The sequence below is a fragment of the Lissotriton vulgaris genome, unplaced genomic scaffold, assembly GCF_964263255.1.
Source record: "Lissotriton vulgaris unplaced genomic scaffold, aLisVul1.2 SCAFFOLD_2339, whole genome shotgun sequence".
Taxonomy (NCBI): domain Eukaryota; kingdom Metazoa; phylum Chordata; class Amphibia; order Caudata; family Salamandridae; genus Lissotriton; species Lissotriton vulgaris.
This window is the reverse complement of record NW_028241512.1, coordinates 383,074-397,753: the sequence shown is the minus strand read 5'-3', so window position 1 is coordinate 397,753 and position 14,680 is coordinate 383,074. Positions and strand designations below refer to the sequence as shown.

At 49.9% G+C, this 14,680-nt stretch overlaps 1 protein-coding gene across 1 annotated transcript in view; it reads right to left on the bottom strand.

Annotated features, from left to right (window-relative positions):
• Nucleotides 1-3,702: 3,702 nt before the first annotated feature.
• The window catches only part of SNX27 (sorting nexin 27), a gene marked incomplete at its 3' end in the record, with an annotated part of 136,015 nt that continues 125,037 nt past the window's right edge, over nucleotides 3,703-14,680 (bottom strand). The window contains exon 7 of the mRNA XM_086948107.1: nucleotides 3,703-3,866. Coding sequence (XP_086804233.1) covers nucleotides 3,703-3,866 — 164 coding nt within the window. The remainder of the gene's footprint in view (nucleotides 3,867-14,680) is intronic.

The following is a 14,680-nucleotide window of genomic DNA, read 5'->3' as shown; positions in this document are numbered from 1 at the left end:
TCTGATCTCCGCCTCTCCCAAGTGGCCTCCCCAGCCCTGGAGGGACGCGTCCGTCACAACTACGTGCTCCGGTTGGGGAAGGGAGAGGGATCTGCCGTTGACCCAATCGCGGTCCGTGAGCCACCACTGCAGCTGTCTCGCAGTGCCGTCCGAGATCAGGACATGGTCGGACAGGTTGCCCTGATGCTGGGCCCACTGAAACTTCAGGTCCCACTGCAGAGCCCGCATCCGCCACCGTGCGTGATGCACCAGAAGGATGCAGGAGGCCATCAGCCCCAGAAGCCGCAGCGTCAACCGGACCGAAACTCAGGATAACATCCAGAAGATCGGAATCAGAGCCTGTATATCCTGAACCCGCTGCTCGGGCGGGTAAACCCGAAACTGCGCCGAGTCGAGAACCACTCCGATGAAAAGGAGCTTCTGAGAGGGGCACAGGTGTGACTTCGGCACATTGATGGAAAATCCCAGCTGGTGCAGGAGATCTGCCGTAGTCTGGGGGTGGCTGACGACTGTTTGGGGCGAGCCCGCCTTCAACAACCAGTCGTCTACGTAGGGGAAGACTGACACCCCTAACCTGCGCAGATGAGCTGCGACCACCGCCATCACCTTCGTGAACACCCGTGGGGCGCTTGTAAGGCCGAAGGGGAGCACAGTAAACTGAAAGTGCTCGTGGCCTACCGTGAACCGCAGGCAACGCCGGTGGGCCGGCAGGACGGGGATGTGGAAATACGCGTCCTGCAAGTCCAACGCTACCATCCAGTCTCCTGGGTCTAGGGCAGCCAAGACCTGAGCCAGTGTCAGCATTTTGAACTCCTCCTTCCAGAGGAAGCCGTTGACGTTCCTCAGATCCAAGATAGGGCGTAGGCCCCCTTTTCCCTTCTTGGGTACCAGGAAGTAGTGGGAGTAGCAACCACGTCCTACTTCTGGCCCAGGAACGCGCTCAATGGCCCCTTTGGACAAGAGGGCCGAAACTTCCTCCTGCAGGAGCCACAAGTGATCCCCCGATACGCGGTGGTGTTGCAGTGGCATGGCTTGAGGGGTCGTCTCGAAGGGGAGGAGTAGCCCCTTCGGACGATCTGCAGCACCCACCTGTCCGAAGTGACAGTGCGCCAGTGAGAGTGGTGATGGCGAACCCTGCCTCCCACTGGCCGAAAAGCACTGACTAGGAGGGTTTAGAGGTGGATGCCGCGGGGGCAGGTGTGGACTGACTCCGCCTGTTTCCGACCGCCTCCACGGCGGTTTCCACGGCCGCCGCCGCACTGGACGACAGTTTGCGGCGAGTGGCTGGCGGCGCGTGTGGAGACGCCCCTTCCTTGGCCACGAAAGGAGCGAAAGGCACCCATTTGCTGGCGCGGGGCCGAGAGGCCCAAGGACTTGGCCGTAGCCCTGGAGTCCTCAAAGCGCTCAAGCGCGTGGTCTGCCTTGTCGCCAAAGAGGTGACGGCCATCGAAAGGCATGTCCATAAGCGTGTTTTGGACGTCTGCCGAAAAATTGGCGGACCTCAGCCAGGCGTGGCGTCGTACCGCCACAGTCGTAGCCATCGCTCTGCCCAGCGAGTCAGTAGTATCCAGCCCACACCTGATTGAATACTTGGCTGCGTTCCGGCCCTCCACAAGGGCTTGGCCGAGTTTGGCCCGTACCTCCAACGGGCACTCTGGCAGCACTTCCGCCACCGTCTCCCACAGAGAGTGGGTGTAGCGGCCCAAGAGGCATGCGGTATTGGAAGACCGCAGTCCCAAACTAAGGGATGAGAAGATCTTCTTGCCATAGTTCTCGTACCTCTTGGATTCCCTGTCCGGCGGGTCGTCGGGAATGCGGTCTGGGAATTAGAGGCCTGGATGACCAGACTCTCGGGGTGGGGTGGAAGGACAGGAAACATGGGTCGCCCGGAGCCGGGCAGTTGCGTCTGGCCACGTTCCTATCTACAGGCGAACCTGTAGCGGGCCTGGACCAGTGCCCAAAAGAACGTCCGTCAAGGCCTCATTAAACGGCAGCAGAGGCTCCATGGAGCATGACTGCGGCTTAAGGACCTCAGTGAGGAGGTTAGTCCTCACGGCCGCAACGGGGAGCTCAATGCCCAAGGCCTTGGCAGCCCTTGTCAACACCACACCATAGGTAGCTCCCTCCTCCGAAGCCACGGTAGGAGGAGAGACAAATCCAGTGTCTGGAGAGGTGTTCAGACCACTGGCCACCCCAAGGTCTCCTGCCCAGTCCATGTTAGACTGGCACTCCCTGGCCAGAGGGTCCTCAGACCCCTCCCAATCCTCCTCATCCCTCATCTCCTGAGATTCAGGGTCGTAATCGTATGAGGTCGGTTCGTAGAAGCTAAAATCTCCAAACGGTGTCGGGATCGGCGCCGATAGGCGTCGTCCCGACGTCGGAACCGAATGAAAGGAGGCATCGGGGACGGCGCCGCCCGAGGACGGCGACGGAGGGGACACCACACGGACCGACGCCGGGGGGGTCGTAAGGTCCACCAGTGACGATCCATCGCCCGAGGAGGGTCCAGCGGCGCCGCAGGGTACAGCGGCCCCGGGCTCGAGGGCACCGGCGGTGTCGGGATCGTGGGGCCCTGCGGCGCCGGGCCCGAAGGAGTCTGTGGGGCCGAAGCACCCGACAGCGTCGAAGCCCCCGACCCACTAGGGCCCCCAGACGGGTTCGCTGGGCCCGGAGGCGCCGCGGAACCCGTCGGAGGAGAAAGGGACCTCATGGCCATGAGGAAACACTCAATCTCCTCCGGCGTCGCGTTCAGCCCAGGGACCGAACGGGGCGCCCGCGACTCTCGAGGAGTCGCGTGGGCGGTGTCACCCGAACCCCCGGCCGCATCGCGCGAGCGTCGGGGGGAGTCAGAAGAGCGATGATGTCTCTTCGCCTTCTTATGCTTCTTACCTGACGACTTGGACCCGGAGGAGTGGTGCCAACTCCCGGAGCTCTGGCGGCTCCGTCCCCGCGACCTGTCCCTTGACCTCCTGTGGGACCGGGACATCACACGGCGCGGGCCCGACTGCCGGAGTTCGAGGCGCCTGCGGGACCGCTCCTGCCTGGCTTTCCTCGAAAGGGCCCGACAGTCGGAGCAGGCCTCGTCGTCATGGTCGATGCCCAAACACGTCAGGCACAGGCGGTGGGGATCCGTGACCGACATGCTACGGTCGCACTCGTCGCAATGCTTGAATCCGAGCATCCCTACAGGCACCGTCGGAGTCGTACAGACTTCGAAATGGATCAAAAGATCACCAAAACTTAGTCAAAAAGTGACTAGGGAACTGCTCTTTCCAGATCTGCGCTGGCTGGCGCGGAAAAAAGAAGAACTGACGTCAGCACGCGGAGGCGGCGTCTAAGTACTCCGACGACGTCATCACGGCGCCCACGACGGACGCAGAGCCGCAGACGACGCCTACCGACGCGCAAGGGTACTGCTACGCAAAAGTTTCCGGATCAAGTCTGACGCCTGGGGTTATTCTAAGGTAAGGAATCTATCACTAACGTGTCTCTTTCAGATATGAAAATTAGAAATTATCCATTTATTACAAGTACCAAGTATTCTATAAAGATATATTAGATTATAGCTCAACCATTTACTTCTAGGAGTAATGATGGGCTTCTTTTTAGTCATTCCCATAGATAGAATATTACAATGGCAAAAAGAGAAGGAAATGTTGATGTCCACTTTTGATTCAATAGTCTCCTTTAGTTCGGTGTTACCTGGTGGAAAAAATAGGTCAATGCCAGGTCGTTGTCATTCAAGAGAACTTCTTCTTCTGTCGTAAACAGCCACTTTCGGACAGTCAAGCAAGTCCCAGGAACAGCAGAGGTATAGTTTTGTACGTAGAGTTTGTGTGGAAACTCATTAGGGGCCAGCTTGCGCACTGCAAGAAAGGGAAAGTTATTTAGACATCACTTGACCAACCTTTTGGTCATACCACAACTATATAATGAAGGAAAAAATTTTACTTGCAGGAGTACCTCTGTGGCTCTAGTCGATTTTTGGCTCCATATTCTCACTATTTAAACCAGTAAACTAGTGCAAAGTGGTTGGAAAATGCATTTAAAACTTTCAAATGTTGATACAAACGTGCAGTTCCCCCGGTGGCCATGGCTCCATCCCGTTCTATACCCAGATTTTGGTTAAAACAATGCAATCAACCGATTAATCTCCAACCCCATCTGTGATGGAGAAGGTCAACAGGGACTGTTGATGTAAAGGAGTCAAGTACTAGAAGCACACAAGTTACTAATGGCAGAACTCTCCTTGAACAAGTGTGGAACTCTCTCACATGGACTTCTAAGGAGAAAAGATTGCCAATAAAAAAGATTCCGACACAATCTCTGTATTGGAGATATACTTAAGATAGAAAACTTCACATCCGGTCTCAATTCTTATGAACATTCCTATGAAATTGGATTATCCTGTAGCACACAAGATGATTTGGAGGGAGTTCATGGATTGGCCTGGGTGGAAGATCCCAGCTCAAATTGCAAATTGTAGTTTTGAAAATTCAAATTTAAGAAAGCCACAAATGTTTAGCAAACAGTAGTTGCTGAGAAAGAATGTGTTATTTTTTGTACCAAAAGGACTACTTGAAAAAATAAAAACAGGGCAAAGACATTTCTTGGTAGGATTTTGAAATGCAACAAAAGCACACATTATCCAGAATAATCTAAGAGAAAGCACAGCTGCACACAATCCTGTAGACTGCATGCCCTCAAGGGGCACTAGGTAAACCGTTTCGGGCATAAGACTAACAGCAAACGTTTGAATCTTACGAGTTAAGGAATCATTTCCTTGTCCAAACTACAACCTCTAAACTCACTTTATATCTTCCCTAGAGAACAAGCTAAAATCCATACTTTTGGTACTGTCCCCCAGGCTAAAAGTAAAACCTTGTTTCTGGACTTTCCTCCTAGGTTAGGGTAAGACATGACAAGTTTGAAACTCTTTTGCTTGAGGTTTGGAACGTCTGGAGGCCGCACAGTGCCACAACAACTGTGTAAATTTACAGGGTTCAGGATGTCCCACACAGCCAAGTATAGTGTACACTCTTGATTAAGACCAAAAGTCTGTATTACTTTTACAGATCCATTGAGACCTCAAATGGACCCTTAAAGCCCATGTTGGCACAACAGAAGGTGTTGAAATGTCTCGATTGACATAGACCGAGTGAATGTCAAGTATTCCCTAGATGTTAAGAGCAACATTCTTAAGGTCAAAGAACCAGAAAAAAGTGCTACAACCAGTTTCAATGCCTGAAAGACTCAGGATATTTCTGTCTTCATTCTCCAAGCTTCCAGAGATTCTTTCTCAATGCCAAGAGCCACCACTGCTTGGTGCTCATCAGGAACATGTAAGATTTAGCTCCAGAAGAAAGTGCAAAAAAAAAAAAAACAGCAGTTTTAGCTGTAGTGCAGAAAACTTCATACTGATCACTCAGCTAATAGAGAGGATCACTGATTAACACTTATGAGGAGAGACAGGTAGCAGCGGTTAACCAGTTCGGGCATCCTGGTGCAGGCAGTGTTTAGTGAATGGTATCCATGATGGGTACTGGATACTGTTTGGCACAGGTGTTCCAGGGTCACAAATACTCTTGCACAAATACTAAACTAAAAAGAATAAGTATGCATGCCCAAATGAAACACAGGAGCACAGAGGCATTTTAAGGCATGGGCAAAGTGGGTTATGGCCCAGGGCCCCAGCCTTTCAGGGGGCCTCTTCATGGACCCGGCTCTGTTTTGCAGAGTCTTGCTCTGAGGACCTTGAATAATTCTTAACCAGATTGCTTATAATATGTTTAACTTTAATTTATTATCATGATGATATGTGAGTGTATTACAGACATTTTGCAGAGAAATGTTGTGTTTAAGTTTAAAGCAAGCAGCTCCTCACCCCGACTGCAGTGGTATCGTAGCGCTTGAAATTGACTGATTGCTGCCTTCCCGCATTGCTGCTAATTTTGAACTTTGATGCTTTTAATCGTAGCGCTTGGATTTTAATGTGATTGCAGCCTCCTCGCATTGCTCCTAATATAGAACTTTGGTGCTCTTATTTACCCGCGCTGCCAAATCGAATTATTTAATTAATTGACTCGAACACGCTCATTTGTGTCTGCTTGCTGCCGCATTGTGCCTTAATTTATTTCATTTCAGTTGAATGTTTGATCGCATAGCGTAGTATTGCCCCAATCCAGTTTGGTTTATTGCCACCAGCCATCTTCACGTGTGTGGGATGGGGGTCACAGATTATTTGCAGTAATATTAGTGAGCTGCTGTTGTGTAACAATATTGAAAACACATCATTATCCATGCATATTTGGTGTAAACACATTTAGAATTTGGACAAGTGTGTCGGTGCACTGTCAGTGACCGGGCATGAAAGAGCTGACATTTGATAATATATACAAAGTTATTCTGATCTGGAGCCACCAAAATAGTTTGACACCTGGCTCCCAAAATCCTTAAGAAGTCCCTGTAGGAGCACATAGGCTTATTTAAAAAGAATGTCAAACTCAGACTGCTTGAATTACGTTTTCTCATTTCCATGCAGACAAAATAAGGGAGTTAAAATGGAGATATACACAAATAACTAGTAGCTGCACACACTTTAGAGGGCCACATCAGGGTTGCTGTCTTTATACAGCTGATTTTCGCAACACGTGGTCCAGGGGGTAACATATGGTTTCGTAACTGCCTAGTCAAGTCTCGGCTAGTGAAAAGAATTACTGTAGTAAACCACTCAATAGGACCACGGTACAAAACAGAATGCAACAATGGCTATGATAGGTTCGCCCTCTGCTGGTCATAGCTGAAAGACTAGACAACTGGGGAGCCGCTCGCAGTCGGTTTTCTGGGACACTGCCTTATCTCGCAAGGATTGAAGTCTGCTGCCTTTGCTGGTGATCGTGCATGGAGTTTTTAGACAGCTTGGAACCGGGACTGCGAGGCCCACCAGGCAGTGCAATATCCATACTGCGCACACCTGCCGCCTCTTCCCGTGTCCCCTCCCCTCTGCTGCTTGTCCTGCCTGCTTGCCTTCACAACACGACTCGCGGCCCCCGCTCCGCGGGAGCCGCTCGCAGTCGGTTTTCTGGGACACTGCCTTATCTCGCAAGGATTGAAGTCTGCTGCCTTTGCTGGTGATCATGCCTGGAGTTTTTAGACAGCTTGGGACCAGGACTGCGATGCCCACCAGGCAGTGAGATATCCATACTGCGCACACCTGACGCCTCTTCCCGTGTCCCATCCCCTCTGCTGCTTGTCCTGCCTGCTTGCCTTCAAAACACGACTCGCGGCCCCCTCTCCGCGGGAGCCGCTCTCAGTCGGTTTTCTGGGACACTGCCTTATCTCGCAAGGATTGAAGTCTGCTGCCTTTGCTGGTGATCGTGCCTGGAGTTTTTAGACAGCTTGGGACCGGGACTGCGAGGCCCACCAGGCAGTGCGATATCCATACTGCGCACACCTGCCGCCTCTTCCCGTGTCTCCTCCCCTTCACCATGTCTCCAGTATTTTAGGCGGCCCTACAGCGCGTCAGCGGGACGCGTGTGCGGGACGAAGCACAGACAAAGGGCGGACAGTCTGAGACAGTCCGAGACTGACCGTGCCTGGACTAGGCCAGGATTCTCATCCGACGCTTTTGTTGCCTCCTCGCGGCACTGTGACCGTAAGACTTTTTGTTGTCGAAACCCCTGCGTATTGCTGGTGGTGTGTTCCATTGCTAATTGTTATTCTTGGCGCTATCTGAGCTTCTTGTACAACTGTGGTATCAACTTATTGTGTGTAATATGTCTAAACAGAAGTCTTCTTCTGCTACTAATACAATAGATAACTACCTAGTGCAGGTAGTTAGTAAAATTAATGACTAGACAACTGCGAAAATCTGAAGTTGTGTAACTGAAGTTTGGGAAGTCTGTTGAAAACTCAATCCAACAAACCAACCCACCAGTCAAGTACTTGCGAGGCAGACCACTTTAAGGTTCGAATAAAGATCTGGTTATTTACTCCCAGGGTGGAGAAAAAGTGTATGACAGCACCAGAGAACCCACTTTCAAACCAGTCCTGTCCCTTCAGATTTGCTCAGTGTACCTCCTGACAAGGAAAACATTCGACTAATGCTGCCCGGAAGTAGTCCTACTAAGAGAGTCACACCCAAAAATACTTTACACGGGAAGAGTTTAGGGGAGATTGTTCAAGAGGCTCTGGTGACTCTGGGAAGGGTGACTCCACCTGAAAGCAGTGACAAAGGAATAGAGCAATCTTGAGAACCAATCACGGTTTTCTGCTTAAAGTGGTTTTCAAATTTTTAGGTCTCGTCCAGCGTTGCAGCGTGCATGCGCTGCTCGCTCTGCGAGGGCTTCTTGTGATCGATTTCCTTTTAGAAGTGGAGTGTAGGCTTGGCCCCTTTTCATTGGCTTGCGCCATCCTCCATGCTAAACGCTGGTTGCCCATTGTAAAGGAGGCTTTTTAGTCCCTCGTTACCGCTTTGTCTCCTTTTGGTCCCGCACACCCGGACTGGATCTTTTACTCGCGGAGTGACACTGTCTTATTAGCGGCTAAGCACTTTTTTCTTGTATTAGCGCATTTATCTTCAAGAATAGCTGCTGCGCCTTTTATTTCTCTGGCACGGCTTGTTCTATATGAAGACGTGAACGCTGGGGACGATTGTACTTCACGACTCGTCCAACCGCTGCCACAGAATTGATGCGTCTTCAGTTTTTCCCCGTCAATCATGTTAGACGAACTCCTTAAACTGCCTAAAGACATGGGCGGAAGAAGTAATTAGCGGCTCGGTGCCTTAAATCCATTCACTGGGAAATTGAAGCACCAACCCATTGCAGAATACCTGCCAACATCTGCAAGAGGTGCATGCAGCCAGCAACTGTGACAGCGCATGAGGCCAGGCATGGTGTGTGCCAGCTAGTAAACAAAAGGGAAACTGCACGTGCAATTGATAAACATGCTCCTTGCGCTTGCAGGGAGGTTTACAAAAACTTCATAACAACACTTTCACCTTTCTTTTACGGTTTGTGTTCCGGTTCTATCCTGATGCTCGGGAGCCGATGCTTTCCGGGGCTCTCCCAAAATCCCTAAATACTTGTGTTCTGAAGTGCTGCATCTTCACTTCCTTATTTGGTCGCTGGCGTTTTTCTTTGCCTAGTTTCAGAGTTTTGGTGAAGCTGCCCTTGCGGCAGCACCTCTCCTCTCTGCCATCTGCCTCAGCATCCTTCCCCCCCCACTCCACACATCCAGGCGGTGACATGGGGTCACTGACTCAGCCTCCTCTGAAGCCCTTAGCCAATCGCGCAGAGCTCTATGCCCATGTATGGAGCACCCGCCCTGGATAGGAAACGAGGGCACCAGGGCGCTGTACAGAAATCTTCCCTTCCTCTACTGCGGCAGTGTCTGGGCACAACAGCTTATCTCCTCCACCACCGTGTCCCAGTAAGAGGACAAACCAAGGCCAGGCGGAAGGCTCCCCGGAGTCACTGATCAAGTTACTGTTTGTTATATGGTATTCTGTGTTGTGGTAGGTCACGAGATGGGCTGGTACATTCCATTAGGGTAATTTAAGGTACGGTATATTTGGTTAAAGTGTGGTGTGTTACGATATTATATGGTATTTATTTTATTTTATTTTTATTTTATTTATTTTGAAAGTTTTATATAGCGCGAACAAGATCTTTGCAGATATCAGAGCGCTTTACAAAAAAGGGGTACGAACAGGAGAGTGAATAACAGGCCATTGGGCATAGCGTAGTTGTAGGTAATAAGTGGGGTGGGGTATGTACATGAGGGAGCATAGTCAAACAGGTACGTCAATACAGGCACGTCAATAATGCTAATAGTACAAATAAGTGAGAGCATAGACAATCAGGTAAGTCGATAATACAAGTAATACAAATAAGCAAAAGGATCGAACAAGTAGTACAGGTCGGTGCAGAGTCTTTAAAGAGTCCAAAATAATAGAAAGTGTATTTAGCCATGAGGATAGCTTTTACTTCTTTTTAAAAAGTGTAGTGGAGGAGATGAGCCTGGTTTCAGGAGGGAGTGAGTTCCAGATCCTGGTTGCCATTCCTGAGAAGGAGCGTTAAAGTTTTTTCCTTCCGGAATCTTCGAGGCTTCAGCAGAAGATTATTTGTGCCTCTAGTGTTTCTAGAGCCGCCAGAAATTGTCAGTTTCTGAGTGAGGTAGCCGGGTGAGCTCAGGTGTACAGCCTTGTGCGTCATGCAGGCGATTTTCAGATGTATTCTGGCTTCAAAAGGTAGCCAGTTCAGGGATTTCAAGTCAGGGGAAATATGGGAGTGTTTTTTTGACCCAGTGATGAGTCTCGCTGCAGCGTTTAGAGAAGCTCTTAGGGGTGCGGTAGTAGTTAGGGGGAGTCCGCAGAGGGCGATGCTGCCATATTCTATTCAAGGGATGACTAGTGCTTGTACTGCACTTTGGAAGTCTTTGGCTGGGAGGAAGGGTTTAAGTTTCCTCAGGGTATTGATTTGGTAGTTCGCTCCCTTAGTTACCTTGCTGATATGTTGCTGCATGTTGAGATTGGTGCCAAGTGTTATGCCTAAAGATTTTGCTGAGTCCACGATGGTGTGTTGGACATTGAGTGCAGTTAGGTGTTTAAGCCAAATTTGAGTGGTAGAGATCTTCGCGGGAGGTGAGATCAGAAGGAACTCGGTTTTCAGAGCATTGAGTTTGAGATGATTATCGGCAAGCCAGGATTGGGTGCTTCTGATCGTTGAGTTCAGGAGCAAAATGTCTTTGGGGGATTGTAATTTGAGATATAGTTGGGTGTCAGCCGCGTACATGTGAAAGTGTACATTAGATGCTTGTAACAAGGTGGTGAGAGGTTCCATAACTAGGTTGAACAAAGTTGGGGATAGGGAGGATCCTTGGGGGACGCCTAACGATACAGGTATTGGCAAGGACATCATGTTGCTGCTCTTGAATTTCTGCGACCTGTAGAAAGGAAGTGAACCACTTGAGAACAGTACCAGATAGACCCATTCTTGTGTTTAATAGTTCGAGTAAATTCTCACGTTTAACGGTGTCGAATGCTGAAGAGAGATCAAGAAGGATGAGGAGGCAGGTATCGTTTTGATCTAGGACTTGAAGGGCGTCGTCAATTATGTGAGTCATAGCAGTTTCTGTACTGTGTCCTGCTCGGAAGCCTGATTGATGAGGGTTGAGTAGATCAAACTGATCAATGTGTTTAGTCAATTGTAGTTGTGCTCATTTTTCCAACAGTTTGGTGAGAGTGGGAATATTGGTAATGGGACGGTAATTGTTTAGATCAGAGGGGTCGGCTGTAGGTTTCTTTAGTAAAGGTGTGACTTGTCCAACTTTGAGGGAGTCAGGGATGGTTCCTTGTTGAAGTGAGCTGTTGATAATTTTAGTCCAGAGTGGGAGGAGCAAAGGGGTAAAGTCTTTTACAGCGTTAGCAGGAAGGGGGTCCGTGAGGTGATTGGATGGTTTCAAGGTGCTGAGCAGTCTGCCAATTTCTTCTTCAGAGTAGGTGCCAAAGGATGACCATGTAGCATTGTTTTTTCGATCAGTGGGTGCTATGCAGTGGGGTTTGGAGTAGAGGCTTGCGTCAATGAGGAGATTGCTCTTTATGTTGTCAGTTTTTTGGATAAAGAAAGCTGAGAAGTCTTCACAGGAGGGTGCTTTGCGCATAGTGCTGAGTGGTTGGGGTTGTTCCTTGGATTGTGTTCCGATTAGCTCAAACAGTTTTCTCGGACGGTTTTTTGCTTGGTCGTGCTGGAGGCTGAAGAAATCTGATTTTGAGAGTTTTATTTTCCTGAAGTAGGTGTTTCTCTTTTTCTTCAGTGTTTTTAGGTGCAGTGCAGAGGGAGCTGATCTCCAGGTGCGCTCTGCCATTCGCATGGCTCGTCTATCCTCATTGAGACTCCAGTCGTACCATGGATTGGAGATTTTAGTGGAGGCTCTTTTTAGCTGCATAGGTGCAGCCTCATTAATTATTGAGGTCATAGCGTTGAGATAGTGGTCAGTCAAGGATTGAACGTCCGTAGCGCCGGTAGGGGGGAAGTAGGAGACTGCAGTTGTTAGGGGGTAAAGAGTTTGGGTTGAGTTTTTTCAGGTCTCTTTTCCAGACTTTGGGCTTGGAGGATTGAACCGGGTTGAATTTAACTTTTTCATTGATGAAGAATGTGACAATATGATCTGACCAGTCACAGGGTTGGAGAGACTCGAGTTGGATAGATGGAGATGATAAGGTCGAGGATAGAGCCTTTCTCGTGGGTCGGGCTGTTGCATATTTGGGTGAGGTCAAGGGCATTGAGGAAATTTTTAAGACTATTTACCAGCGCGTCATTGTGATCGTTCCAGTGGAGGTTGAAGTCACCAAGGTATATTTGGGTGAGCTGCCGTCCGGAATTGGTTGAGATCATATCCATGATTTGTGGGGAGAAGGTGAGGTTGTCCCCGGGTGGGTGGTAAATGCTGTGAAGAGAGCATATCGGTTTGCCCTCGCTGATAATATCGAGGCAGATGTATTCACAGGAAGTTGGGGAGGGTAAGGAGGGGGAGGTGACTTTCAGAACAGAGGTGTTGTTCCTGTAAATGCAAGCGATTCCACCACCTATTTTGCCGGACCTGTCAAGTCTACTGATGTGGTAGTTGGGAGGAACCAGAATGTCCATTGTAGGGGTAGAAGATTCAGTTAGCCAGGTTTCAGTCATGATGATTAGGTCAAGGTCCAGTGTTCAGATGAGATCAGCGATGGCGGAGGAGTGTCTAGAGGCCGATCTGCAGTTGAGGAGAGTGCATTTGAGACGGGGTGTGTCGAGGGTGGTAGAGGGTTCTAGAGAGAGGGGGACTTTTCTAAGGTTATTAGGGATGGAGATTCTGTTGTTTAGTGTGGGGGTCTAAGGGGATTTGAGTGTATCGTGGGAATGGCGAGGTGTGTGGTGGATGTGTGGTTTAGGGGAGCTGGGTCGTAGGAGCGGAGGAGGGCGAGTGTGTTGAGGTCCGAAAGAGGGTTGCAGGGGCGACGGGGGCGGTTGTTGCGATTGCGAACAGGGATTGAAGTACAGTGTGGGGAGTGTTGAGTGAGCGAGTCATCCGGAAGGGTGGGGGACATGTTGGGAGGGGAGGTGGTGGTGGGTGAGGGGTGTCTGGGGTGTGTGAAGAGTAGTTCTTTGATGATGTGAATGTCTTCTTTGACCTGGAGGAGGGGGGCCATAATCTTGTCCAGCGTGGGATAGGTGGTGGGGATGGAAATCAGGGGTGAGTGACTGACCAGGGAATTAGCGTGCGGGTGGGGGGATGGGCTGGTGTTCATGCAGGGCTCCGTGGCGTCAGTGTACGGGTTGGTGTTAGGGAGGAGAGAGGGTTTGGGAGGGAGGGGTGTGGATGAAGTAGGGATGAGGTTGGTGGTATAGGTGAGGGCATTGGTGGTAGGCGGAGAGAGCAGGGTGGAGGATGAGTGTATGATAGTGGTGGGGGTGTAGGTAAGGTAATGGGGGCTGAGAGTGGGGGGGGGGAATGGGATTGGAGATGGTCCTGTTGTGGGGAGGGGGAGTTAAATTAAGAAAGGTGGTGTGTTCTGCATGATTAGTTAGAGGGTGGTAGTAGGGAATGGGGAGGGACAAAGGGTGGTATTTGTTGTTGTGCGTGTCGTTCTGGTGCTGAACTAGGTTAGACGGGTTGTGGGTGGGAGCTGTGATGTCAGGGGTGAAAGGAAGGGGAGTGGTATGAGTGGAGGTCCGAGGGTTGGTAGGGGGGTGGGGGTGCGGATGGTGTATGAGGGGGAGAGATCTGTGTCTGTGATTGAGGAGTGTGTGGTAGCTACAGCAGGTGGGTGATTGACTAGGGTGCTGGGGGTAGAGGTGAGGTGCGTGTCGTTCTGGTGCTGAACTAGGTTAGAAGGGTTGTGGGTGGGAGCTGTGAAGTCAGGGGTGGTAGGACTGGAGGTGATATGAGTGGAGGTCCGAGAATTGGAGAGGTGCTCTTTGAAAGTGGGGAACAAGTTGTCTAGTAGTTCCAGGTTCCTGTCTGTGGATTGAATTAGGACAATCCCGTTATTGTAGATAGTAATGGTGGCTCTGCCTGGGAAGAGTTGGGATGGTGTGATGGAGAGTGTTAGGCCATGAGCGGATTTCCTGGTGGTGGAGACGGTGAGTAAGGTGAGGAACGCTTTTCTCCATTGAGCTCTGCATATGGTGTGGAAGATGATATCGGTGTTCAAGGATCCATTGACCGGTGAGAAGTAGGTGTCGGCAAAGGGGGTATCAGGGTGGGACCTGAGGAAGTTGTGTTTAAAGCGTTTAGCGGCTTTTTTGGGGAGTACGGGTGGGTAGTTGATTTTATATGTGTGCTTGCCAACGGGATCCATGTAGGGATGGCGGTATAGGTAGGTGCGGGAGGGTGAACAATAATGATATACAGGAATAAAATACAAATGCAAACAATAAGTTACATGGATCAAAAGTGACACTAGTGAGCAACCAAAATATATGAGGTAGCAATCGGTGCATTACAGGAGAAAAAAAGTGAAATGGTTGCAGGTTACAAAAATGTACAAAATACAAGTGGAAGTATAATACTGATGATATACGGGAACAAAATACCAATGCAAACAGTACAGGGGAAAAAAGTGAAATGGGTGCAGGTTACAAAAATGTACAAAATACAAGTAGAGGTATAATACTGATGATATACAGGAACAGAA